Source organism: Carcharodon carcharias, chromosome 26 (genome assembly GCF_017639515.1).
Source record: "Carcharodon carcharias isolate sCarCar2 chromosome 26, sCarCar2.pri, whole genome shotgun sequence".
NCBI classification, from domain to species: Eukaryota; Metazoa; Chordata; class Chondrichthyes; order Lamniformes; family Lamnidae; genus Carcharodon; species Carcharodon carcharias.
This window is the reverse complement of record NC_054492.1, coordinates 26142817-26169803: the sequence shown is the minus strand read 5'-3', so window position 1 is coordinate 26169803 and position 26987 is coordinate 26142817. Positions and strand designations below refer to the sequence as shown.

Genomic DNA, 26987 nt, shown 5'->3' with positions numbered 1-26987 from the left:
CCGGTACCCAAAAGTAGCAAAGGGAAAACAGCACAGACGCGCACACTGACAGACGCGCACACTGACAGACGCGACTTTGCAGTACTTGACTCTTGCTGCTCGATTAAAAAGTAAAAATAAACTGACTCTTATTTGCAGTAATACTGCACCACTGGCGATCTGGGATTTAAACATATACAGACCAGATTAAAACAGAATCTAGATGGTATGCATTTGATTGCCTGAAGCAGAGAAACCCATGGTAAGGCGGGGTTGGGTGGGGCAGGGGTTGAAATTAGTTGGCAGACTTTTTAAAAAAAAAAAAATCACTTTGAAAAGTCTGTAATCTTGATCAGTAGTTTCAAAGAATTTTTCCTCGTTTGTATTCAGGAGGCAAATTGAAAAAAAGACTCAAATCCATTCTGCAGATTCCCTGAGCTGTGTCACCAACATTGCATTATATTCATTTCCTTCTCTCCCTCCTGGAAGCAGAGAGGGAGGAGAGCGAAGGACAGACGACGGACAGAGGAAAGGAGGGAGGAGGAGGAGGAGCAGGAAGGAAGGGAGGGGAGCGAGGCGGGGGTAAGAGGTGCCGCTCGACAACAACGTTGCACTTGACTCAAAAGTGGACACTTGAGGATTTGATGGGCTATTGGTAGGAACTTGCACTTTTAAGGTTGCCCCTTCTCCCTCCCTCAAACCCACCCTCCCCCCCCCCACCCCCCCACCACGCCCCCCCCCACCCACCCCCGCACCCCCCCACCCCCCACCCCTCTCCCCCGTCCATTCTTTTTCAAATGAACAAATTCTCTTCCGGTTCAGCGGCAAACTTCTAAAGCACCTTTTTCGTTTCTCTCCCGCCGTGAGAAAGATTCAAACCTCACCGGGTTTGTCCGAGAAGCTGGTGCCATGCTCGCATTCCACTGCACCAACACCCAGAACGTGCTCGGACACACCCAGGGTCAGGCAGAGGAAATCTCCCACTGTCACCATGTATTTACAGTACATGTAATATGTCCATAACAAATGAAGCACTGCTTCATTCTGAAGTTCAAAAGCATCTCTCTCTCGCAGCACACGCTCCATCAGCGGGTGCAATGCCTCTTCTGTGCTCAACAGATTTACCTCCATAGGTTATAAATGAAGAAAAAAAGTCTTCAACTCCCGTGTCTTGGAGAAATCATGAACCTCAAAATATTTCAGATTCAAAACAGGCCACCACAAGCCTTTCTTCAGAGCCGGAAAGGCAGCTCAAGTCCTGCATATCCCAGACAAGCAATCTATTGTAAACTAGGCCTCGTTAGGTTGACTGCAATGCCAAATACGTTCCTTCTCATTTTTAAAAGCTGTTATTTTGAACCAGAGCAAATCGGTCCCTGAATCCCACAGTTTAAAGTGCCGCTGTAGTCCTGCTGTCTTCAGTAGATGACCTCATAGACTGTTGCTTTCTTGTCACCCGATCCTGTGACAATGTATTTATCATCAGCTGAGATATCACAACTTAAAACAGATGATGATTCCTTTGACTAGAGCGGGAAGGGGAGGGGAAGAAAATACACGGTTTTAGAAAGGACATAAGCTGGCAAGAAATTAAATGATATTTCTTTACATTTTCTATGCCAAAAGGTTTCCTCCCTCATACCATGGTCACACCCCTCATTAGCCAGCACCCTTTTTCACAAGGCATGGTTGAGATAGGGACCATCTTTTTGGCAAGGGCAGCATTGGCAATAATAAGTCCCATGGTGGAATACAATTAACCCAGAGGGATTCGCTGTTTCGTGCCCATGTTAGTCGATTACGCCTTCTCCTCTGAAACGCTCTCCAATTGTATCACAGTTTCAGGAAAGAGTGAGCCCAGTCAGGGAATAACAGGCTATTCAACTGCAGAGGGCATCACTCAGCACATCAGCTCCTCACCCTACATCTGAAACACAAGGACAAACACTTTCCATCAGGAGTGGCTGGGCTCTGATCAGGAGCAGGACTATTCCAGGCATAGACGCGATAGGCTGAATGGCCTCCTTCTGGGTCTAATGACTGTATTTGGCCTGGAGCTCCCAGGATTGGGAGATTCAGCTCTAAGAAAAAAATCTTTGTACGCTATTGCTCACTAGCTTTAAAACTAGTGAGGTGATGTCAGAACAGTCAAGAAACATCCAATCAGACAATGGAAAACCTGTTCTCTTTCCAACTGGCTGTGGGAAGATGGGACGGGTCAGGCAGCCAATGACAAGAGAGTGGGGGCAGGGTGGCTGGAGGCAGATGACACATCCAGGGATGACCCCGTGCAGGGGTATAAACTGAACAGCACTGGGGTCAATTCTAGAATCCCAAACTCGCCTCTCGCTGAGGGAGCTCAGCCAGCAGTGGGTGGGGAAGGAAGGGAAAAAAACAAAAAGAATTGAACTTGGAACGTTCTGTGTCTGTGTGCTCAATTTTTTTCCCCTTATTTAAAAGAAAAAATTTAAAATTATGAAGGCTTATTTGCTGAAGAGAAGAGGAACAAGACAATGAAGGAAAGGTCAAAAAGCCTTTGCGTGCACCAAATGATGCCTCCTCTTACCTGGAATATACTGGCACCATACGGTGTTCTCCAGGCATTGAGCAGGTTATCTTTACCAGTGCTGACAAACCACTTACCTATAAAGAACAGAACATACCATTGTTTAAAAAAATGTTACCAGAATCTTATTCTCTTATATAAATAAATTATTTGTTCCAATTCTTTAACTGAATCAGTTCATACCCATCAGGAAGGGCTCAACAAGCTGGAGATCTTTTAAAAAAAAAGATAGAAAAGGCTGAGGGGTGACCTAATAGCAGTTTTTAAAATTATAAGTGGGTTCGACAGGGTAGATGTGGAGATGGTGTTCCCATTTGTGGGGTAATATAAAAACTAGGGGTCATCAAGAAAAGTAGTCACTGAGAATAAGGACATAAGAAATAGGAGCGGGAGAAGACCATACAGCCTGACAAGCCGTTATTCAATATGATTATGGCTGATCTTGGGCTTTAAGTCCACTTTCCAGCCCGCTCCCCATATCCTTCAATTCCGAGACACCAAAAGTCTGTATTGTCTTCAATATATTCAGTGATGGAGCACCCACAACCAGAGAGGTAGGGAATTCCAGAGACACTCAACCCTGAGTGGAGACATTTCTCCTCACCTCAGCCCTAAATTTTGAGACTCTGCGCCCAAGTTCTAGATTCCCCAGCCCAGAGAAACCACCTTTCACGTCCCTTCATTATTCCTGAATGCCTCAAGTGAGATCACCTCCCCTTCTGCTAAACCCTGGCGATCATGAACCAAATTTACTCAGCCACTCACCATAGGGCAACCCATCTCATCCCAGGGCCAATATAGTAAACCTTCACTGTACCACCTCAAGTGCAAGTACAACCTTCCTTAAACATAGAAACCAAAACTACACAGTGTATTCCAAATGTGGTCTCGGCCAAGCCCTGTACAACTGTTGCTGGACCTGTTTATTCTTCTACTCCAGTCCCCTTGCAATAAAGCCCAACATGCCATTTGCTTTCCTAATTGCTTGCTATACCCTCATGTGTTCCTTGTTCGAGCACACTCTAATCACTCTAAACACAATATTTACAAGTTTCACACCTTTTAAAAAATATTCTGCTTTTCTATTCTTATGACCAAAGTGAATAATTCACACTTCCCCACATTATACTCCATCTGACATCTTGTTACCCCCTCACTTATCCGGTTATCATCTGTGTCCTTGTCACAACTTGCGTTTGCATCTAGCTTTATATTATCAGAAAACTTAGATAAATCACTCTCTGTTTCTTTGTCCAAGTCATCAATATAAATTGCAAATAACCGAGGCCCCAGCACTGATCGTTTTGGCATTCAACTGGTCACAGCCTGCCAACTTGAAAGTGTCCCATTTATTCCCCACACTCTGTTCCTTAACCAAGCTGCAAATATATCACCCCAACTGAATGAGCCCTTATCTTGTTATTTGGCTGTGGCAGATTTGAGATCAGCTATCAAGCTGGAAAGATCATTTTTGTTCATGGGAAATCATATTTCTTCAGATTCTCCAGGTAAATCCCAAATGTTTCCTCATGGCAGGTAATAAACTGAAGCAAACAAAACAAAAGGTGGGGAAATCCTTCAGCCTGGCCAGTCTTGCGTCCAAATCGACCTGGCCCAGTCTTGCATTTGCCTCCACTTTCAGTGTGACTTTGTGCACATTTCTGTACAAAGACCTTCTTCCCTTCTCCACATTACCCATTTTGCTCAGTGATTGCTTCCTTCCAGCCACCGACTGTCACACTCAAGGTCATCCATCTTGAGTGTCACCTGTTTGAATGCTTTTTTGGAAATCCAATTATACCACGTCTACTGGTTCTTTTATCTACCCTACTAGTTAAAAATCATCAAAAAGCTCTAATAAATTTGTCAAACAGAATTTCCCTTTTCTAGAACATGTCAACATGGGTTTTATTACATGCTTTTCCAAGTGCATCCTTAAAACTTTCTTAATAATAGATTCCAGCACCTTCCCGATGACTGATGTAACTGATTTCTGGTTTTCTATCTCCCTCCTTTCCTGAATAGCAGTGTTACATTTGCTAACTTCCAATCTGCTGGGACCATTCCAAAATCTAGGAAATTTTGTAAAATCGTAGCCAGTGCATCCACTATCTCTTCAGCTACCTCTGACATGGGCCATCAGGTCCTGGGGGTTTTAACCCCTTCAGTTTCTCCAGCACTTTTACTCTGCTGATATTAATTATCTTAATTTCCTCACTTTTATTAGGCCCTAGGTCACCCTCTATTTCTGGTATGCAACTCCTGTCATCAATAAAGGCAGAAACAAAATATTTGGTCTCTGCCATTTCCTCATTCCCCATCATAATTTCTCCTCTCTGCTTCTAAGGGACCTAGTAATGTTTACTTTAGTTTGTCTCTGCCTTTTCATACAAAGTTTTGTAAAAACTTATACAAAGTTTTTACCATCCGTTTTTATATTCCTGGATTCTTTACTCTCGGGTTCTATTTTCTCCCCTTGTCATCAAGTTTTTGATGGCCCTTTGCTGATTTCTAAAACATTCCCAATCCTCAGACTTACTAATATTCTTCATGACATTATAATCCTCTTCTAATCTATTATCCTCAACCTTCTTAGTAAGTCAGATGGATCATTCTTGAGAGTTTTGTTTTGCAATAGAACGTTTTTATTGAACATTTTGAATTGTTTTTTTAAATGTTTCCCACTGTTTATTTATCACCATACCTTTTAGTCTATTTACCCAATCAACCTTAGCTAGCTCCGCCCTGATACCTATGGCATTGGCTTTGTTTAAGCTGAAGTTTATTGTTTGTGATTGGAGTACATCATTTTTAAACTTAATATGGAATTAAATCCATGTTATGATCACTATTTCCCAGGGGATCTTTTACTAAGAGGACATTACTAATTAACCCTGCACAAAACTAGATCTAAGATCCTCTAAATCCAGTAGGGAATTCAGGGGGTAGAAGTAAAAATCACCACAGCCGGAAAAAATTCAAACTCCCCACTTACCACAGTATGCAAATTTAAGTGACAGGACACAGCTCTCATGCAAGTGAAGCTGATATTTGTCGGGCTTGGTGTGATGCAGTACTTCCACATTGCTGCTCTCCATACCCACTGCTAACCACTCACCAGTAGGGCAATAGCCTAGAGAGAAGATCTGTACAGGAAGGGAAGACAAAAATTCAGTGATAGCTAATGCCAGTGGGAGCCTGCAAATGTTGATCATAAGGCGGTTAATAAGGCATTAAACATGTAAACCCGATCAATTAGGTTCATTTCTATAGGGATAGGATTATAAAGCAGAAAAGTTATGTTAAAACTTGGAGAACTTCGCTTTGGCCACACTTGGAAATCATTCTGGTCTCCGTATTATTAAACTATAGAAGCATTGGTGAAGTTGCAAAGAAGAGAGATTCACAAGGATGATACCAGGACTGGGAGGATATACTTAACAGAAAAAGGGGCTGAACAGCCTGGGACGCTTTCCTCTTTTAGAGAAGGTTGAAGAGAGTGACCTGACAGAGGCCTTTAAGATACTGAATGGTAAACAAATAAAATGCTTCCACTTGTACGGAAGTCCAAAAGTAGAGGTCATAAATATGATTGTCACTAATAAATCCAATAGGGAATTCAGGAGAAACTTCCTTACCCAGAGAATGGTGGGAATTTGGAACTGATAGCCTGAAAGGGAAATTGCTACAATTATGAGATTTATAAGATTGTTATGTTTTAGGCCCGTGACTTTGAAGGGGGTCACATGACCTGCTCCGACATTTGCCTGGATGGTTTGATTGTTAGAGAATAAGGGTGCCCAGATTGTTTTACTGGGAAGAAGGTGCAAGGTGTTTACAGTTGGAGATAATGGCAGCTGTGTACTAACAGTAGATAGACTGTGGATCTCAAAGTCCCAGAAAGAAGTGTCGAGAATGTTGCATTGTAAACAGCTGTGCTTTAAACAGTCCATTTGCTTCCAAGATAAAAGTGCGCTAGGGTTCAAGAATAGTTATTCAGCATTTCTACCTGGATACAAGGCCCATATGATTCATGTTGCCATGGAGATGGCTTTGAAAGAGGACTAGTTTCTAAGATACCCCTGAAACTTTCAAGACAAGTTAAATCTGCTAGGATCTGGGGCAGAGAGGGGGAGAGCAGCTGTAGGTGGCAAGATGCTCTGGTTCACCATGCAGGAATGCAGGTGGGAGCTCACGTTCAGATCGAAAAGATCAAATTCATGGGGAGTTAAAACAAAGCTGGAAGATTTGTCTAGCTTGTGGAGGGAAAAAACACTCAAGGTGAAGGAGAGTTCCGAGATTTTAAAAGGTCCCAGGCCGAGAAAGGAAAAGAACGAAGTAAAGACTTGGAAGCTAAGATTCACCTTGGAATGGTTCCTGGAAAATTGAATGTCGAGCGAAAGGGCAGGAAAGTACATCTGATATCTGTAAAGTGTGTTTTCAGTTCTGTTATAAGAAAAAGGGAATGTTCTGTTTTGTGGTTTAAAATATAAATTGCCCACAAAGATATTGTTTAGTCGATAGCTTACATTACAGTAAAAGGCTTAAGACATGAAATCTTGTTGCATCATCCTTTCAGCTGTTAACTGGAAATTCAAATTTCTTTTAGAACGTTATCAGTCTCTATGGGGATCAAAATGTAGACAGGCACGAGGGAATAGAGGGATATGCTGATAGGTGAGAAGAGGAGGCATGGGAGGCAAATTGTGTAGAGGATAAATTCCAACATAGAACGAATGACCTGTTTCTGTGCTGTAGACTCAATGTTGAGCACAGATTGAATACAGGTTTTCCAAAATTTTAAAAAGAACAAACTCTTATTTATAAGCTTTTTACAATCTCCAAGTGCTGGAAGGCCAATGAAGAACTTTGAGAGATGCAATGTTACATGTAGACAAATCATTATATAAAAATGGTTTTGAAGGGGTAATTAGCGATGGGTCATTTCCAGTGGTTAGCAGAATTGCTAGTCGAAGGATTTTTCAAGAGAAAAAGGAAGGAACCGAGGAGAAGAATTGTTGTCCACCAATCCCACAAGCCTAGAGAATGTTAGAATTGTGGAGCTCATGTTGAGCTTGCTACTCCATGCAGTGCCTGAGGCAATAGTATAGATGTACTAAGGAGAAACTAGGTAAAGGTGAGGAAGAAAGGAATAGGAGGATGTGTGTTGGATGAGCAGAGTGGCTGGAGACCCACGTGGAACATAAACACTGATGTAGACCAGCAGGACCAAATGGCCTATTTCAGTGTCGCAGATTCTATGCAATTTAAGACAAGCAGTTAATCAGGCAGCGACTGATTTTATGGGAACCTTCTGAATTCACGCTACAGATAGGTAAAGGTTTGGGATATTGCTGACTGCGCTCTGACAGGTAAAGCTCGCTCTTACCTCATTACTCATAGAATGTAGAAAAGATGTGGATAGAGCAGGGAAGGGAGATGACAGTAGGCAGGGCCAAAACAACATCAGTGATGTGCCCAAATGTCATCCTCCTGTTCTGTATCTTCGGATTTGATGGTAACTGAAGGATTAATAAATGCGACCCACCAACATTTTAACAAACAGATGTGCAAAACCCGAGTCATATAACTAGTCCTTACAATCCTGGGTTTGTTGGAGAGGACACGGTGAGCTGTATGATAGAGTGAGGGACTGATGTAACAGTGATGGGAGCAATCCTTTGTTGCATAAGTACTATATTTGGACAAGGCCACAGTGTATTGCTTAAATGACACATCCCCTATTGTCTTGGGTAGGTCGAGTGGGAACAATGAGAATTGGGAAATAATCAGACCAGAAAGAGAAGGTTGAGTGGCAACAGTTTCAACAAATTACACTGTTATGTAATTAAATGCTTCTTTCAACAGTTGAAGGGATTGGACACCTACCGATACCAGTCCCAAAGGATAAGACCACACTGGCTCTATTTACAGTCAGACACTCACCTGTGAGGTAAAGTCATGCTGCTGGAGCTGTCTCCCTTCTCGCAGGTCCCAGGACCTCACTGTGTTGTCCAGGCCGCCTGTCCATAACTTTGTGCCATCGTGAGAGATATCAATACAACTTGCACCATCTGTGTGCCCTTGAAATTGCCTAACAAAACCACAGAAGGACATTCCATTTTCATCAATAACTGTCACTCCCCACCTGCATCACTCCACCCAGCACACACAACAATTTGCTGCATTTATTTCTCCCCCTTATACGATTCCCAGACCTAAGTGACAAGGAGTGGATTGAATATTAAGCTCCCAATCATCGCAGAGATACCCAGGCTGATGCATTCTCGGTTAAATTGAATGTTAGAGGAAGATGAGCAAACGTCTAGAACTTTCTCCGTGGCCAGGATCTTTAGGTCCGTGAACTGGGGGTGGGGGGCAGGGCCCGCTCACTGACGTGTTAAATGATGCAGGATTTTCACGCAACAGAGCTCATTCTTGGCTAAGGGAATCCCCCCACCCCGCCCGCATAGCGCTTCCTGGCGGACGTCACGCTGGGCGGGCCTTAATTGGGTTGGGGGCGCACCTGCCCACACCCGTTCCTGCACTTCCCACCCCCCCACCCCACAAAGGGGGGGATTCTTCCCCATATCTCAGAGTTGGGAATGCAGGGCACGAGGTACTACTGACATAAAATTCACCCAACCACAGGAGAAAATATGCACCTTTGACTGGTCTTTTCCTGTTGGTTTTGTCCTCGGTAGGTGGAAGTGTCAGATGTGGACCCACACCTCGTCAGCTCAGGGTACCCAGATATAGGAATTGCTAGTTACAAGTTAGCCAGGGTCCACCTAATTCACCTTCTACCATCCCAGTAATCCCCAGGATACAACAATAATGGAATTGTTGACTAATCAGTGATCAATCTCTATCAGTGAGTCTACAACAGACCCAGACATGAGGTGAGGAAAACCCCCCCAATGATGGAGAACTTTGGGAACCATTCATCCAAAGTTAACAGCTGCTCCCGAGGCACAGTCCACTCACCATACGTCACCTCTCAAGTTACTCACATACTGGGTCCCAAACTATTGGGTGCCCGTACCTTGTCAGGTAGGAGCTGGCAGATGCCAATGGATATTTTACTCAAGTTGTGCAACTTGGGATGATAAGGGTCAGGAGTTGAGGCCAGTCCATGTACACCTGCTGATGCTGGTGGCCACTAGGCAATGGTGCATTAAAAGGGCTATTAGAACTTGGATGGAAGGACAACGTCTCAACCACTATGGACCACAACAGCTCATTCATAAAGTCATTATGGCACAGAAGGCGGCCATTCAGCCCATTGAGTCCATGCCAGCTCTCTAGAGCAATCTAGTCAGTCTCACTCCCCCTGCTCAATGCCCGCAGCCCCTAAAGCACCAGCACAGGAAACAAAAGCTCCTCCTTCCAAGCAGCAGGAGAGATGAACTGGGTCTCAGTTTGGTAAACTAGCCGGCAGCCTCACCTTACGAGTGTTTGGTTGTGTAGATCCCAGACGGCTATGTTGCCATCGCTGCAACAGGAGAAGCAGACTTTAGCATCGGGGCTGATCGCCAGAGCGTAGCAGGCCGGCGCGGAGGATGTGAGCTCAGCCTTGATCCTCGGCGTGGGGGAGGCGAGGTCCCATATCGTTAGTGTGCTCGCTTCACCTCCTACGATCAGTGTACGGCCATCAGGTAGAAGTTTGCAGGAACGGATGTAATTATCTCTGTTCTAGGGAGGAGAGGAAAAGTCAAGTTAGACAAGATACTACAGAGGGCATCGCTTCTGTGGATGACCCAGCCTTGGCTCAGCAGGAAGCCCTCTCTTCAGAACCACGGGGTTGTTGGGCCAAGTCCCACAGGAGCACAACATTTCAGCCGAAACTCCCAGTGCAGTACTGAGGGAGTGCTACTGCGATGGAGATGCCTTTTCATGATATTAAACTGAAGCCCAGGTCTGCTCTTGATGGATCGATGTTAAAAAGAGTCTAGAACAAGGGGGGCATAACCTTAAAACGAGGAGTGATGGGAGGAAACACTTCACATCAAGGGTAGTGGAAATCTGGAACATTCCTCCCCTAAAAAAGTTGAGGTTAGGTCATTTGAAAAACTTCAAAATTGAGATTGTTTAGGGTTAGGCAAGAGAATTATTGATTGCCAACGTCCAATTCGATAACAGAAGTGTGGTGGGCTGAATGGCCTCCTCCAGTTTGTAAGGGTTCAAATTGAATTGGAAAAGCTGGTTTTCTCTCTCGAGCAGTGGGTCCCGAGTTCCCCTCGAGCACCCCCAAATGGTTTGGTTTGATCAACCCCATACTTTGCTGCTCTACATGTTTTAGTGACTTTCACTCCAAGACCCTCCCAGAGGTCGAATCAATCATTATAAATCCTTGAAAACTGTTAATTTAATCTCTTTTCAAAATGCCCGAGACTGACACATTAACATCAGATCTCAGAGGGCCAAAAAAGCTAGACTATCCTGCCATTCAATTAGGGTAACATCTATTTTATTTCGTCCTCTTTTCTTTAGAAAAATAGGTCAGTGCAAGCAATCTTTCAGGAAATTAACTATAGTTAACAAGAAAGATCTGATTGAGGGAGAATGTTTAGCTCGTCCTCAATCAGTAGCTCAGTAAGAAGCTACCATCTCCACAACAGTTGGTCCATTTGGTTCTTGGATGATTCAATGTTTTATTTAGCTCCAGTGTCCAGTTGGTAAATAAGGAAGCAGTGGTTTAGCAGGTAGCACTCTCGCCACAAGTCAGAAGATTGTGGGTTTGAGCTCCCCCGCCCCCCTCCATCTCGAGCACAAATACTGTCTTTCAGAAGAGACCTTTAAATGGAGGCCCCTTCTGCCCTCTTTGGCAGGCACAAAGATCCCGTGGAGTTATTTTGAAGAGCAAGGGAGATCTCCCAAGTGTCTTGGCCAATATTTAGCCCTCAATCACCACCATTTTAAAAAAAAATTAATCTGTGGGATGTGGGCATCGCTGACCAGGCCAGCATTTATTGCCCATCCCTAACTACCCTTGATCAGGGGGCATTTTTAAGAGTCAACCATGTGGGCCAGACCAGGTGAGGACAGCAGATTTCCTTCCCTAAAAAGGGCATGAGTGAACCAGATGAGTTTTTAACAACAGTCGACAATGGTTTCACAGTCACCATTCGACTGTTAACTGCAGATATTGAACAGTCCTAAACATTCACGTTGGACTCGATGTTAACTCTGTTTCTCTCTCCACAGACATTGCCAGGCCCGCTGAATTCTTCCAGCACTTTCCGTTTTTATATCAGATTTCCAGCAGTCGCAGTATTTTATTTTCATTTAAAGAGATTCCTCCCTGGCTCCCCTGAACCCCAGAAGCTCCATTGAGCCGATATTAAACCGCGCGGCTCCTCATAAAAGGCAGCGCCACTCGCAATTCTCCAAACCAACCTGAAACTGTCCCCCCCCCACCCCCCCCACCACCTTCCCTCGTCCCACTTACTAGACAGTCTAACTGGGAGACGGGACTCTTGCTGCCGGGCTGACTGATGTCCCAGATTTTGACGCAGCCTTTGCCTCCGGTGTACACGTGCCTCGTGGGGTTGCTGATGGTGACGGCGCACACCACCTCGCCGTGGTTCAAAGTGTTGATCTGCCTGGCGTGCCGTGGGATGCCAGGTCCAATGAGGGCATCGGGGGGAAATGGCACTGGCTGCATCTGTCCGTCCGCACTCACGTGAAAGGAATAGGCTCTGGAGGGAAGATTACATTTTTTTTAAAAATCGGGAGAAAAAAAACCGGGTTCACGATTTAAAAACAATTCACACACGGCTGTCCTGGGACATAACCAGTATTGACAAAATCGCAAGAGCCTCTATGAGGCTTGCAAATAGAATCTTACAGCACAGGAGGCCATTTAGCCCATCACACCCTCACTGGCTCTCTGCAAGAGCTATCCAATTAATCCCACGCCCTTGGCCCGGTTTTGCCCTTCAAGTATTTACCAAATTCCCTTTTGGAAGTTATTACTGAGCCTGCTTCCACTAACTACCCTTTACAGGCAGCGCTCTCCAGATCACAACAACCCATTGCGGGAACAAAGGATCCCGTTGTTGCCTCGGTTTCTTCTACCGATCACCTTAAATTGGTGCCCTCTGGTGACTGACCCTCCTGCTAGTTGAAGCAATTTCTCCTTACTGACTCTATCAAAGCTGCTCATGATTTTGAGCTTCTCAATTAAATCTCCTCTTAACCCTCTCTGCTCAGAGGAAAACAACCACCCCCCCGACCCCGGCTTCTCACCAAGTAACTGTTGAGGTAAGGCAAAAGGTTCCACGTGCTCTTGGCCCCGCCCAAGCTCCCGATTCTTATTGTTTTAAGGGTAAGTGGACTTAAGACCAGCGGCTTTAAAAAAAAATACCCCGAAATTACAAAAAAAAAGGATTAAAGCGACTCACGGTTTCCCTCCAGGTATTGCAGCAAGACTGGCAGGGAGCCCCGGAGTTCTCATGTGGGAGTGAGGGTCAAAGCCAACCTGTTCAGAGAGATGCAAAGCACTATTCAGTTTACATTCTTCGTCACGCGCTGCCAGTAAAGGCTTGCTTTTAAATTTAGAAAAAAAAACTGAATAATTGTGGTAAGAAAGAGTGAAGTTCATTACGTACACCTCCAAAGCTCACCATAGGAGATCGATAGGCAGCGGCAGCGGCACTCATCTGTGGCGAGATGCTGTGGAGACCGGGATATGCCCCTGGACTCGTCAAAGTACCGTTCATTTCGTGGTGGGACATCATGGCGAAAGGGGCATATGAGCCAGCCAGCGAAATTGGTGCTCGAAGGGTTGGTGCTGGAAACCAAACACACAAAGGGAGGGGTCAGTAACTCATCAGGCAAGTGATGAGCAGTTGCATTTATGCAGCGCCTCATCGCACAAGTTCGCACGTGCACATGCTACCAACTTGCATTTAGATCCCACTTAACGTGGGAAACCAGCCCAAAGTGCTTTGTGGAGCTCGGGCTGCCAACCCTCCAGGTTTGTCAAGGAGTGTCCGAATTAAAAACTGATATCCAGGAATCTGCTGAGAGCGAAGATCTGGGGGGGGGGTGGGGGGGGAACTCGTAGGAATGGTGAAAAATAAAACTCCAGGGGTATATTCAACCAGCTTTGGATTGTCTACGCACATCTCTAAAAAGCGTAGACACAGACTCACACACCTGCACTTTCATGCAAAACTCCCACCGATTCGCATTCATAGAACACTCTTAAAATCAGAAAAACAATCCAAGCCTTTTGACAAGCATATTCAGAGCAATGACTATGTTGGGGGGAAAACTCATTCATCACTTATCTGGTGAACCTGGGAGAGGGTAAAATATTAACTCATTACATTATTAAAGGTAATTTCTGGGTTACACTAGGTGCTAAAATAAACAATTTACTCAGCATCAATTGTCATTTGTGGGACAGATTTCCAAACCTCTACCATACACTGTGCAAAGAAGTGTTTCCTAATTTCATCCCAATTTTTAGACAGCGACCCTTGTCCCAAACTCCAAAAACCAGTGGAAATTATTTTTCATTATCTCTCAGTATCTTGAGAACTTTGATCAAATCACCCCTCAACCTTTTAAATTCCAGAGAATATAACCCCAGGTTGCGTAATATCTCCTCATAATTTAACCCTTGGAGTTCAGGGATTATTTTTGTAAATCTACACTGCACTCTCTTCAAATGTCAACATTATCCTCACTAAGTTGTGGTACCCAGGACTACTCGGAGTAGGTTGTTAGCAGGGTGTAATTTTTCAGTCTTCAACAATGGAGCACAAGCCAAACAGTCCATTTCATTAGGGCAGGGACAGTTACCTAGCGAGTCCATGCCTTGGGGCTTCCCTGGTCGCAGCCCTGGCGTTGAACTGGTACCGGGGGTTGGGGCATCGTTGCGTGGAGTTGGGGTATTTGACTTCAGCCCAGGGGTCGATGACTTGTCGTTCTGAAAAAAAAAGGGTAAAAGCTTCAATACAGGTCGCCAGAGGGAGGCAGACAGGGGGAGTGACAGAGAGTGTATTTGTATCGAAGCCTTTCAGGTCCTTAGGATCTTTCAACCATTTCACAGCCAAATAAGTTCATAAAGGTTATAAAAAGATCGTCGTGTAATATTGTGGATCTGCAAGAGGAATCAACTTCTCTACTGCATGATCAAAATAGTGGAACTCTTACATCAGCCCATTGCTGCACCTGTTACAAATGAGACAATGATTTCACCCCAAAATTATCCCAATGAACCGTGATCACAAAAATTGCTTCTAACGACCACTGAGGGTGTAAAACAAAGGGCCGGGGGTGGGGAGGGGGAGAAACAGCTGATAATATCCTGTTATGAGTATCCTGAAACAGGAGTTAGTCTGTAATCCACATGCTCTCTGGGTCTAGCTTAGTGACTAATGCCCTTCCAAATGCCTATGTTGATTTTTGTGTTTTAAAAAAAAAACTAACATCAGCCGCAGAGAAACAGCAATGTATGGCACAGAATTTAGCCCAACTGGTCCGTGTTCCATGCAAACCTCCTCCTACTGAAGCAGCATCACTCCCTCATGTGTTTGTCTATCTAGCTTCACCTTAAATGCATTAATACCATTCACATCAAGTACTCCTTGTTGTAGCAAGTTCCTCATTCTAACCACTCACTGGGTTAAGAAGAATACACGTAAGTTACAGCACAAATGGCCATTCAGCCCAACTGGTTCATGCTGATGTTTGCGCTCTACATGAGTCTCCTCCTATCCTACTTCATCACAGCCAATCAGTACATGTTTCCTTTCCCTCCCTCATGAAGTATCTCCTGAATTCCTTTTTAAGATTGGTTAATGATTTATCCTACGTTTATTAGGACTCAATCATCAAGTTCCAGGCAGGCTCAAAGCAATGAACTTAAACCCTTTCAAACTAAAGTGGCGAGTTCAAAAGGCAAGGTGATCCTGGCCAAGTCTTTACCTTGGTTAGGAGAGGCTGGGAGGGGGTGTGGAAAAACAGAAACGTGTTGCACTCACATGGCCCATGTCTTTTGTTTTTGATGAAGGTGTGCTGCTTGATGAAGCGACGGAGGCAGGGCTGTTGGGTGCATCCTTCTTTATTCCACGGGCCTTGTCCAGGCCATTCTCGCGTGGAGAGTGCGTGGGGCTGACACGAGGTGTAGCAGGGTCCTGCAATTTTAAAAACACAAGCCAAGTTGAAACGAGGCACTGGAAAATCTGAAGAAGCCACAGTTGAAAAGGCAATGCATGTGCAGACACTCGCACACACACACACACACACACGAGCACACACTCACTCTCAGGCAATTTAATAATAAAAGGTGCCTTGTTTCCACCAGAAAAGTTGCAGCAAAATTCCTTTGTTGTTATCCTGTCAGTTTGTCAGAGCATTCCGAACCCTCCCACGTCATGCATTGCGTTGCACAGCAAGTTCAAAAGGTCAAACCTTCAAAAGGTCATGGAGGGAGGTTAACCCCAACACTTTCTTTCCCGTCAGTTTTCTCACTTCCCCCACCAACCCTCACCTTGCCACCTCCAAAGGCACTGTCTCCTGCTACACGGATGCCAACAGCCTTCCCCTAACTTGCCCTAATAAGCAGCCTTGCAGTGTGAGCCTAGAAAGAGCCTGCCTATAAGCCATTCGCTCGGGCGAATGAAGTGCTTTTGGGGTGTAGTCACTGCTGTAGGAAGGTAGATGGAGGAGAAGGTTTAAACGCAGCAACTCATGTGTGATTTGGAGTGCACTCTCAAAAGGGCAGTGATGCATATGCATCAGCTAAAAGTGAAACTTGAAACAAAGATTTCCAGGGATGCGAGATCAGGACTAATTAGACAACTCTTTCAACGAGCCAACACCAACATGACAGGCCCAATGGCCTCTTTCTGTGCTATAGGAGTCTGTAGAGGACCATCAGGAGTGGGAACATCGGCTGATTCCCCCCCTTCTCTTAGTCACGAACACGGAGACCGACTGCTACCATTTTGGATGAGATCGGCACTAAACAAGGGATTGAGTTAGAGACTGCGCAGGTTCAGGGAGCCCAAGGTGGCAAATTCATCTGCCAAGTCATTCAAGGACGTGGCCGGTGGTTATATAACAAGTACAAAAGAAACTAGGTGCATGGGAAAGGGGTAACAGAGAGGGATGAACAGAAGACAAACATTAGGAGCAACTCTGGGAATCTCTCTCTCGGCAAGACACAAATTAAACAAGTTAAAATCTCCCACGGGAACAAACTTTGATGCAAAACCTGCAATTTTGACAATAATTTAATTCTTTTCCAAAAGCTTTTGGGTTCAAGAGGTAGAAGAGAGGTACACTGGGCAGAGAGGGGGCAGATTCCTCCAATTCCTTAACCAATATTGAAAAATCCATGTTGATTATTGACCCAAAGCTCCTTAAAAAGAACCTCAACATGTTAAAATAGCAGTCTCCTCTACTCCGATAATCCCACCACCAGCACCCCCCAAAAAAATTCAGCATAGAGTCACCAGGAATATTATCAGTGCAAGAAGAACAACAACAATTAAAATGTTTCTAACCTCATTGGAAACATCCACAACCAAGTCATCACTCTTATCACCATCACTGTCCTAGAGAAGAGAGAAACGGAAGTCAGCCAAAGTCCACTTAAAAAAAGACTCGCGTTCATTTCACAACCAACACTTACTGCCCCTGCTCCATACTGCAACCCTCAGAGTGAAATGCTTCAAATGCAGGCGGCTGGAGTGGGGGTGGAGGCGCAGGGGATATGTTTAAATGGATACCAAATGGAAATGGAAATTAAAGAGCTCAAGACAGCATAGAAGAACTTGCCTTTATATAGCACCTTTCACAACCTCAGGATGTCACAAAGTGCTTTACAGCCAGTGAAGTACTTTTTGAAGCGTCATCAGTGTTGTAATGTAGGAAATGCAGCAACCGACTTGCACACAGCAAACAGCAATGTGATCATGATCAGATAATCTGCTTCTAATGGTACTAGTTGGGGGATAAATATTGGTCCAAGTCACCATGGACACCTCCCCTGTTCTTTAACAGTTTCATAGGATCTTTTACAAAAAGTAGATGGGGCCATGGTATAACATCTATTTTGAAAGATGGCACCTCTGCCAGTGCAGCATTCCCCCAACACTGCACTGGGAGTGTCAGCTTGGATTTTATGCTCTCTCTGGACTGAGTTCACACTCTGCCTCAGGAGATAGTGCTACCCACTAAACCATGGCTGACACTTATGACAGCATAGCTGAAGAATAAAATTTTGGTGAAGGCTTTTATATTCCACACAACCGGTGAATCCAGTCTCACTAAATCCAAAGTCACAAAGTCTCCAAAAAAAAAGGAAGAGAGTCAAACTTACATATCTGTTCATAGTGTCTTTCTCTTCCACCTTTCGCTTCTTTGCATCTAGGTAGTCAGAGGAACTCCTGCTGTTCCTTTCATTAGGCCTCAGACTGTCCGATGGGGAGACAGAGTTATTCTGCAGGAAACAAGAGGGGTTATTGAAAAAAAAAACAAGTAAAGTACCTCATTATCATACAGCCCTGAGAGAGAATCATGCTGATCAGAGATCATTAAACTCTCAGTCTAGCACAATATTGCAAAACAGACAACCTAATCAGAAACACAGCAAAGTGCACAGTCATTATGTGCATATTAGGGTTGCCAACGCTCTGGGAATTACTCTTGGAGTCTCCAGGAATTGTGGATTAATCCTGGAGGACACTGCTGGGAGCAAAGCCATGGAGAGAAAAAAAAAATGGGCTTTTTAAAAAATAAATTTCTCTTGAGCACATTATTTTTAAAGATATCGGAGGTGGAGGGTAAAAGGAAGTTTGACAGCCAAGAATCATCCAGTCCAGTAATTAAGAATCCTCTCACTCCCTCCCAGGTTGAGGGAGAGTAGGGTGCCACGTCTGTCTAGGTCTGTCCTCTGTAACTCTAGACTCAACTATTCCAACACGTCCGTACAGACTCGAAACGTTAACAGTTTCTCTCTCCATAGATGCTGCTACCTGCTGAGTTTCTCCAGCATTTTCTGTTTCAGGTTTCCAGCATCGGCAGTATTTTGCTTTTATGCACTTTGCTGTATCTGGTCTACAATCAGGTCGCCTGTATTTCAATATCCTGTTGAGGTGGGGAGGTGGGTTGTGATATTTATAGCCTAGTCAGTAATCGAGCATCATCTACAGGGATCTGGGGCCAAGTAGCCAGGAGGAGAGACTTCAGCTCCCAATCAATCATTCTCAATTAAAAATTACCACAGAAACAGTGAGAAATAGGAAGGCACAGGCCTCACCTACAACACAATTCATCAACAAACGAACCTTAATTAGAGGGTCTGGGCATTACTGTTTAGTACCTCACTACTTCAGATCAACAGTGAAATCATCCTCGATAATCAAACATGACAAAACAGATTAAATAGTTGCTGGATAATGGGAAAACTCAATCCATTTCAATTTACTGCAAACTGGGCTCAACACATCAGGAAAGCGGACATCCCCTACAACAGCAACCTGCATATATTAAATAGATTCATTATTATCACACTTAACACTGTAAAACACCCCAAGGCACTTCACAGAAAATGGGAACAAAATTTGACACTGGGAACAAGGAGAAATTACAGCAGCTAACCAAAAGCTTGGTCAAAGAGATAGACGTCACATGTCATTTTAAAGGAGGGGTTTACGGAGGGAATTCCAGAGCTTAGGGCCCAGGCTGCTGAATGCACGGCTACCAACAGTGCAGCGACTAAAGTCAGGGACATGCAAGAGGCCAGAATTGGAGGACCACAAAAATCCAGGCTGACACTCCCAGTGCAGTACTGAGGGAGTGCTGCAGTGTCAAACTGAGGCCCCACCTACCCTCACAGCTAAATATAAAAGATGCTACAGCAAGAGTGAGAGTTTTTTTTTCCAGTGTCCAGGCCAATATTTAACCCTCAAAACATCACCAAAAACAAGTTATCTTATTGATCTTGCTGCCATTTTTCCTACATTACAATAGCGACTGTACTCACTTATTGGCTGCAAGGACAGTTTAAAGGTGCTATACAAGTGCCAGTTTTTCTTTCTTTCAACTGGCGGATTAAGCCCCAGTGAACTCCAAGTTTCGCAGGGTATGGGAGGCAGGCAATGCCCCTCCCTCAGAGCCACCAGGAGCAATGGTGAGAACTGGAAGTAGTAGTGAGCCAGCAAGGAATCCGAGCAGAGGACACGGCTGGCACCATTTTTAGGAGGAGAAAAAACAACCAAGCTACAGACCGAGCAGACTCCAGTCAGCTTCTTTTTAAAACGCACCTCCTGTTAAGACTTCTACAAGCCGAGAGGGGGAGGATATAAAGTTGCACACAACATCCCAGAGGGCTGCAGAATGTCACCATGAAAATGTGCAAACGTTTTTGTTGTTGAAAAAGTCAAGTTAGCTGGGGATGAAAAACCAGCTTCTAACTACCAAACACTTCCCAGCACAAGGACTCAAAGTAATTCAGCATTTTTACAGACTGCTAGGCCAGAATGCGAAGGCTGAACAGATGCCTAATCGCTGAATGCTTCAGCATAAACAACTGAAGATGAGAGGAAGGAGGCAAAGACCCAAATAAGCAAGATTTCGGCCTCCATTCAAACTCTTTGCAGAGAACCACTCACCCAACTAAACAAAGAGAAGGGATTTAGCCTGGAGACTGTAACACAAGCCAACATTAGGCCCAACAACTTGCTAATCAGCCATGCTTTACATTAAACATCAACTCATTTAGTTCCAAAACTGCTGCAGGTACAGAATAAAGCAATTCAAGAGCAAATCTCCTGAAAGGAACTCTCGGCATGAGCTGCCTGGGTGAACTGCTGAGGGTGGAAAGGCATGAAAAGAATGTCTCAGACTGCTTTTTGAAAAGAAAAAAAGAGAAAAAGGAGAGAGACAGCGAGAAAAAAAGGAGAGAAAGAAAGAGAGAAAAAAAGGAGAGAGAGAGAGGAAAAAAAGGAGAGAGAAAGAGAGAAAAAGGAGAGAGAAAAGAGAGGGAAAAAGGAGAGAGAGAGAGAAAGAAAGGAGAGAGAGAGAGAAAAAAGAGAAGGGAGAGAGAGAGAAAAAAGAGAAGGGAGAGAGAGAGAAAAAAGAGAAGGGAGAGAGAGAGAGAAAAAAGAGAAGGGAGAGAGAGAGAGAAAAAAGAGAAGGGAGAGAGAGAGAGAAAAAAGAGAAGGGAGAGAGAGAGAGAAAAAAGAGAAGGGAGAGAGAGAAGGGAGAGAGAGAAGGGAGAGAGAGAGAGAAGGGAGAGAGAGAGAGAGAGAGAGAGAGAGAAGGGAGAGAGAGAGAGAGAGAGAGAGAGGAGGGAGAGAGAGAGAGAGAGAAGGGAGAAAGAGAGAGAGAGAAGGGAGAAAGAGAGAGAGAGAAGGGAGAAAGAGAGAGAGAGAAGGGAGAAAGAGAGAGAGAAGGGAGAGAGAGAGAGAGAAGGGAGAGAGAGAGAGAAGGGAGAGAGAGAGAGAAGGGAGAGAGAAGGGAGAGAGAGAAGGGAGAGAGAAGGGAGAGAGAGAGAAAAAAGGGAGAGAGAAGGGAGAGAGAGAGAAAAAAGGGAGAGAGAGAGAGAGAAAAAAGGGAGAGAGAGAGAGAAAAAAAAGGGAGAGAGAGAGAAAAAAAGGGAGAGAGAGAGAAAAAAAGGGAGAGAGAGAGAAAAGGGAAGGGAGAGAGAGAGAAAAAGAGAAAAAGAGAAGGGAGAGAGAAAGAGAGCGAAAAAGAGAAGGGAGAGAGAAAGAGAGAGAGAAAGAGAAGGGAGAGAGAAAGAGAGAGAAAAAGAGAAGGGAGAGAGAGAAAAAGGGAGAGAGAGAGAAAAAGGGAGAGAGAGAGAAAAAGGGAGAGAGAGAGAAAAAGGGAGAGAGAGAAAAAGAGAAGGGAGAGAGAGAAAAAGAGAAGGGAGAGAGAGAAAAAGAGAAGGGAGAGAGAGAAAAAGAGAAGGGAGAGAGAGAAAAAGAGAAGGGAGAGAGAGAAAAAGAGAAGGGAGAGAGAGAAAAAGAGAAGGGAGAGAGAGAAAAAGAGAAGGGAGAGAGAGAAAAAGAGAAGGGAGAGAGAGAAAAAGAGAAGGGAGAGAGAGAAAAAGAGAAGGGAGAGAGAGAGAAAAAGAGAAGGGAGAGAGAGAGAAAAAGAGAAGGGAGAGAGAGAGAAAAAGAGAAGGGAGAGAGAGAGAAAAAGAGAAGGGAGAGAGAGAAAAAGAGAAGGGAGAGAGAGAAAAAGAGAAGGGAGAGAGAGAAAAAGAGAAGGGAGAGAGAGAGAAAGAGAAGGGAGAGAGAGAGAGAAAAAGAGAAGGGAGAGAGAGAGAAAAAGAGAAGGGAGAGAGAGAGAAAAAGAGAAGGGAGAGAGAAAAAGAGAAGGGAGAGAGAAAAAGAGAAGGGAGAGAGAAAGAGAAGGGAGAGCGAGAGAAAAAGAGAAGGGAGAGCGAGAGAAAAAGAGAAGGGAGAGCGAGAGAAAAAGAGAAGGGAGAGAGAGAGAAAAAGAGAAGGGAGAGAGAAAAAAGGGAGAGAGAGAGAGAGAAAAAAGGGAGAGAGAGAGAGAGAAAAAAGGGAGAGAGAGAGAGAGAAAAAAGGGAGAGAGAGAGAGAGAAAAAAGGGAGAGAGAGAGAGAGAAAAAAGGGAGAGAGAGAGAGAGAAAAAAGGGAGAGAGAGAGAGAGAGAAAAAAGGGAGAGAGAGAGAAAAAAAGAGAAGGGAGAGAGAGAGAAAAAGAGAGAAGGGAGAGAGAGAGAAAAAGAGAGAAGGGAGAGAGAGAAAAAGAGAGAAGGGAGAGAGAGAGAAAAAGAGAGAAGGGAGAGAGAGAGAAAAAGAGAGAAGGGAGAGAGAGAGAAAAAGAGAGAAGGGAGAGAGAGAGAAAAAAAGAGAAGGGAGAGAGAGAGAAAAAAAGAGAAGGGAGAGAGAGAGAAAAAAAGAGAAGGGAGAGAGAGAGAGAAAAAGAGAGAAGGGAGAGAGAGAGAAAAAGAGAGAAGGGAGAGAGAGAGAAAAAGAGAGAAGGGAGAGAGAGAGAAAAAGGCCCTGTCTGAAGTTCCCAAAGAGGCAGCTATTCACTGAGGCCAAGTGGAAATAGTAAGTGTTCCTTAAGACACATCGACCTTTCTTCTCTGCCTTTGTGGGGGACAGGGTGAAATAGCTCACGGCAGTGGATAAGACCAAAGAAGTCACCCAAGCTGGGCACAAATGCTGTGGATACCAGAGAATTGTTTCAAGCATTTTACAGAACCGATGCATTCAGCGCTTGAAACTGGCACGTTGCCAGCTAAATGAATATTACTATTACTGCTGCTCTGGCAGATTTTTTTAGAAAAAGTTTTTATTTTTATGAATGAAACTCTCTCAAGATCATGGCCTGTTCAGGCCTTTTACAGAGGCTTTTCCAATAAGGTTTTATTGTTATTTTTAAAAAGATTTTCTTTTTTGCGTCCACGCATTCTTTACAAGGTTAAGTGACAGGCAGCCTGGCCACCGAATGTGCTTCTGTTCCTTTATCTGCAGGCGTTTGAGATTCTAAAGGGCTGCTTGTTTCTCCCTCCCAACCCCCCCTTGCAGCCGCTACCAAAGGCTTTGTGTAAAGTGACATTAGGAAATCAATATAAACCAGGGGCAAGGCTGCTTGAAGCGTCAGTCTCCCACCAGCATCCCTCAGAAACGCCACTCAAAGCTTCAGGCCCCAGTCCCAGATGTACAATGGCCAAAGTCCTTTCTTTGCTTTGAAGCAAGCTTTATATTAAAAAGGGGAAGGAGAGAAAAACAGATATTAAATGCGGAGCCAGGGAATCAGCTTCAGATTCCCACGTGCAAAACAGCACAAAAAGAGGCAGGGGTCAGAAAATATTCACTGCCCTAATAAAATGGAAATCTTCCCACACCTGTCGGATAGATATAATGCCCAGTAAAGAGTTCCCCGCATTCCCCCCCCATCACCCCACCATCCTGCCAACCCCCTCAGTCAGTGCTGATGAGAGTTGCTGATCTGACAACATGCTGGAAAAGCTCCTTTGTAAGTCATTCAATGTTCTCCGTGGGCAACATGCACTTGCCAAATATGTTGGACCAGTGTGGCACTCCCAGCCCTCTGCTAATGCCCACTCCAGTAGCAGCTGCTTACGGCCCTCAGTGTGCAAAGCTCAGCTGCCAGCAATCTAACCTTTGAAAGGTTGCAAGCCACACCAAGACCAGAGTAAGTAATCGCCCATTACAACGAATACTGATATTGCACCTTTGATTTGGTATAAATGTCCCAAGGCAACCAAAATTTGACACCAAGTCATATAACGTTTAGGACAGGTGGCCAAATGCTTTGCCCAAGAGGTCGGTTTTAAAGGCACCTCTTAGTGGAGGAGAGTGTCTATACAACACACAGTAACTTAAAGAATCTTCGCGAGATCAAAAACCACATACAGCGTAATCCCAAGGACCATATCAAACACCACGGAAACCAGAGAATTTAAACACATTTCTTTCAGCTTTTGATCAGATTTCAGTAAAAGCACAAGACTATAGATTTCTCTTCATCGCTCTCAGCCACACCAAACACCGCCTCAGAACGATATAATCGCATCATCACTCTTGGACAGTCCACCTCTCCCCTAACAAATGGTACTCCCATATTTTAACAAGTGGGCCAGAGAATTAGAGTGGTTACCCAGCACAGAAGGTGGCCATTCAGCCCATTGCACCCTTGCCAGCTCTCTGCAAGAGCAATTTTAACTAGTCCCACTCCCCTGCTCTTTCCCCTTAGCTCTGCAGTTTAGTTCCATTCAGGTGCTTATCCAAGGCCCTTTTGAAAGCCACAATTGAATCAGCCTCCACCACACGCTCAGGCAGTGTATTCCTGACCCTAACCACTTGTGTAAAAAAAACAAACTTGTTCCTTGTGTTGCTTTTGGTTCTTTTGCTAATTGCTTCTCTAGTTCTCAATCCCTTGGCCAACGGGGACAGATTCTATCTACGAACTCTGGCAAGACCCCTCATGATTTTCAATACCAGTCAAAATTGCCTCTCAACCTTCTCTCCAAGGAGACCGATCCCAGCTTCTCCAATCGACCCCACATAAAACAGAAGCCCCTCACCCACGGAACAATTCTCTTAATTCTTTTGTCACACCCAAAATTAGAAAGTGTCCAAACTTCAAACACTTGATTTAATCTCATTTTATTTCTCCCCTCCCTACTGAATAAGAAATTTGCCCAATCTGTCTTCTGAACTAAAAAGAGTCAGGATGCAACTAAAAAAAAATCTAGATGCAAAATTTAAAAGTTGGTTTAATCTGCAGTTTTCCCCAAAGAATTTGCTCCAAAAAAAATATTCAATTTATTAATCTGATTTTCAACCATGCCATCACTGGGAAATGGTCAAGGGATGGGAGAAGACAGGAATTAGCCTGAAGACAGATGGAGCCAATTTAGTCTTTAACAACAATTGAAACAGCTTTACAAAGAGAATGGTGAGATTGTGGATCAAGCTGCTGCATAGAATCATATCCAATACAGCACAGAAGGAAGCCATTCAGCCCATCAAGTTTGCACCAGCTCTTTCGAACAGCAATCTAGTCAGTCTCACTCTCCATCACTACCCATGACCATGCAATCTTTGCTCCAGCAGATATTTTCTTTAAGCTTGGCTCCCTCAAAACACTCACCTAATGTGACAGGATTACTGCTTATAGAAATCAAATGGAAATCAGCATATTATATTTCACAGTGGCCAAGTTTAGATTAAAGACTTTGATGATTGTGAGGAATTCTAAACCATGTCAGAAGATCAGTTTAATACCAATAACAATGCACTCAGCATGTTTAATAAAAAAGCTAAATATCTCTCAAATGTTCAATTACTGGTGCCACTACCCGTATCCCCCATGAAGTGGTTGATGTGCTGTTGCATTTAAGGGGATGCTGGATGCATTCTTGAGGCAGAGGGGAATAGAGGGGTCCAGGAGTGCAGTGGGAAGAGTAATTAGAGTGGGAGGAGGCTGGTGTGGAATAAAATGCCAGCACTGACCAGCTGGGCCGAATGGCCTGTTGCTTTGCTGTCGACTCTATATGACCAAAGATGCTTTGCTAAAACAGCACTAACTTGCTACTTTGCTGTTCCCTACCGCTAATTTGGAGCAGTAGTGATGTAGCCAGGGGCAGATCCTCTGTTTGTTTCTTCCTGCCTCACCATCTTGCCCTTTCCACATCAGCTGCTCATAGGAGCCTCCCATTGTCAATTCCAATGACTCCGGAAAAGAATACGTGAGGTGGTTTCCTGTCACCTTCCTCACGTGTGTTTCAAGGATCCCGAAGGGTCCTCCACCTGTAAGCAGCCATTGTCCCTCGAGGTTCCAGCTCTTCCGCTGTTACCATGCTGATTCTGTCATTATCGTCAACTTACAATCCTGAACATGGGACCCTTACCAGGGCCTGGGGTGACTAGCAAAGGAGCAGGGGGAGCCACTCCAAGGTCCCAAATAACCCTGCTACCCAAACAGCTCATTTACACCCCAACCACCTATTTTCACAACTCTCAGGTGTGCAGGTGTACAGTCCAATTCAATCGGGACTGGTCACCCCACTTTCCTTCTCTCCTAATGATTCAAGTCAGCTCATCTTGGGAATTGCTGAGTTCAGCATCATGAAGACCTGCCCAATCAGAGCTGTGTCAGCCAGTGTCAGACTGGTGACTGTAGACATGCAACAGCTGGGGTAAGGGGTTTGGGAAGAGGGGGTGGGTGCAGGATGGCCCTGGTACCCAAGCTGTTGGGCAACACCAGGATTAGGCTTGGTAGGGCCTCATCCTAATATCCTCTGCCTACCTTACGTTCAATACTCTATCGAGTGACCACCCCTGTGCTCGCTGACCTACGTTGGCTCCAAGTCTGGCAATCTCTTGATTTTCAAATCCCTCCACAGCCTCATCTTCTCTCCTCTGTTTCTCTGTCATCTCCTTCAAACTTACAATCCTTCCAGATCTCCATGTTCCTCAAATTCTGACCTCCTGACCATCCCCAATTTCCTTCACTCCACTGGCTGTGCCTTCGGCTGCCTTGGCCCTAAGTTCTGAAATTGCCTCTCTAACCCTCTCTGCCCTTCTTTAATATGTTCGTTAAAGCCTGCTTCTCATCCATCCTGATATAAGAAATAGAAGCAGGAAGCCATTCGGCCCCTCGAACCTGTTCAGCTATTCAATAAGACCACGGCTGATAGATCAGTCGCCTCAACTGCACCTTCCTGTCGGACCCCCATAATCCTCGACTCCCTTGTAGCCAATAACTGTACACAGGACTCTAGGTGTGCTCTCAAAAACACCCTGTACCGCTGTAGCAAGACTTCCCTAATTTTATAATCCACTCCCTTTGCCATAAAGACTGACATTCCATTTGTCTTCCTAATCACTTGCTGTATCTGCACGCTTTGAGATTCATGTACAAGGACACTCAGATCCCTCTGTATTGCAGCATTCTGCAGTCTCTCTC

General features: G+C 44.6%; 1 protein-coding gene across 14 annotated transcripts in view; it reads right to left on the bottom strand.

The window, feature by feature from the left end:
* Window positions 1-759: 759 nt before the first annotated feature.
* The window catches only part of LOC121269875 (transducin-like enhancer protein 3), a 161079-nt gene continuing 134851 nt past the window's right edge, over window positions 760-26987 (bottom strand). For 12 of the 14 annotated variants that reach the window (XM_041174913.1, XM_041174915.1, XM_041174914.1 and 9 more), the window contains 12 exons: window positions 17889-18008; window positions 17071-17121; window positions 15544-15696; window positions 14360-14486; window positions 13159-13340; window positions 12952-13028; window positions 11997-12246; window positions 9993-10240; window positions 8492-8639; window positions 5541-5691; window positions 2546-2622; window positions 760-1505 (listed from right to left, as the gene is read on the bottom strand). In XM_041174913.1, coding sequence (XP_041030847.1) covers window positions 1398-1505; window positions 2546-2622; window positions 5541-5691; window positions 8492-8639; window positions 9993-10240; window positions 11997-12246; window positions 12952-13028; window positions 13159-13340; window positions 14360-14486; window positions 15544-15696; window positions 17071-17121; window positions 17889-18008 — 1692 coding nt within the window. In that variant the 3' untranslated portion in view covers window positions 760-1397. The remainder of the gene's footprint in view (window positions 1506-2545; window positions 2623-5540; window positions 5692-8491; window positions 8640-9992; window positions 10241-11996; window positions 12247-12951; window positions 13029-13158; window positions 13341-14359; window positions 14487-15543; window positions 15697-17070; window positions 17122-17888; window positions 18009-26987) is intronic. The other 2 variants (XM_041174918.1, XM_041174924.1) reach the window with 1 other exon arrangement.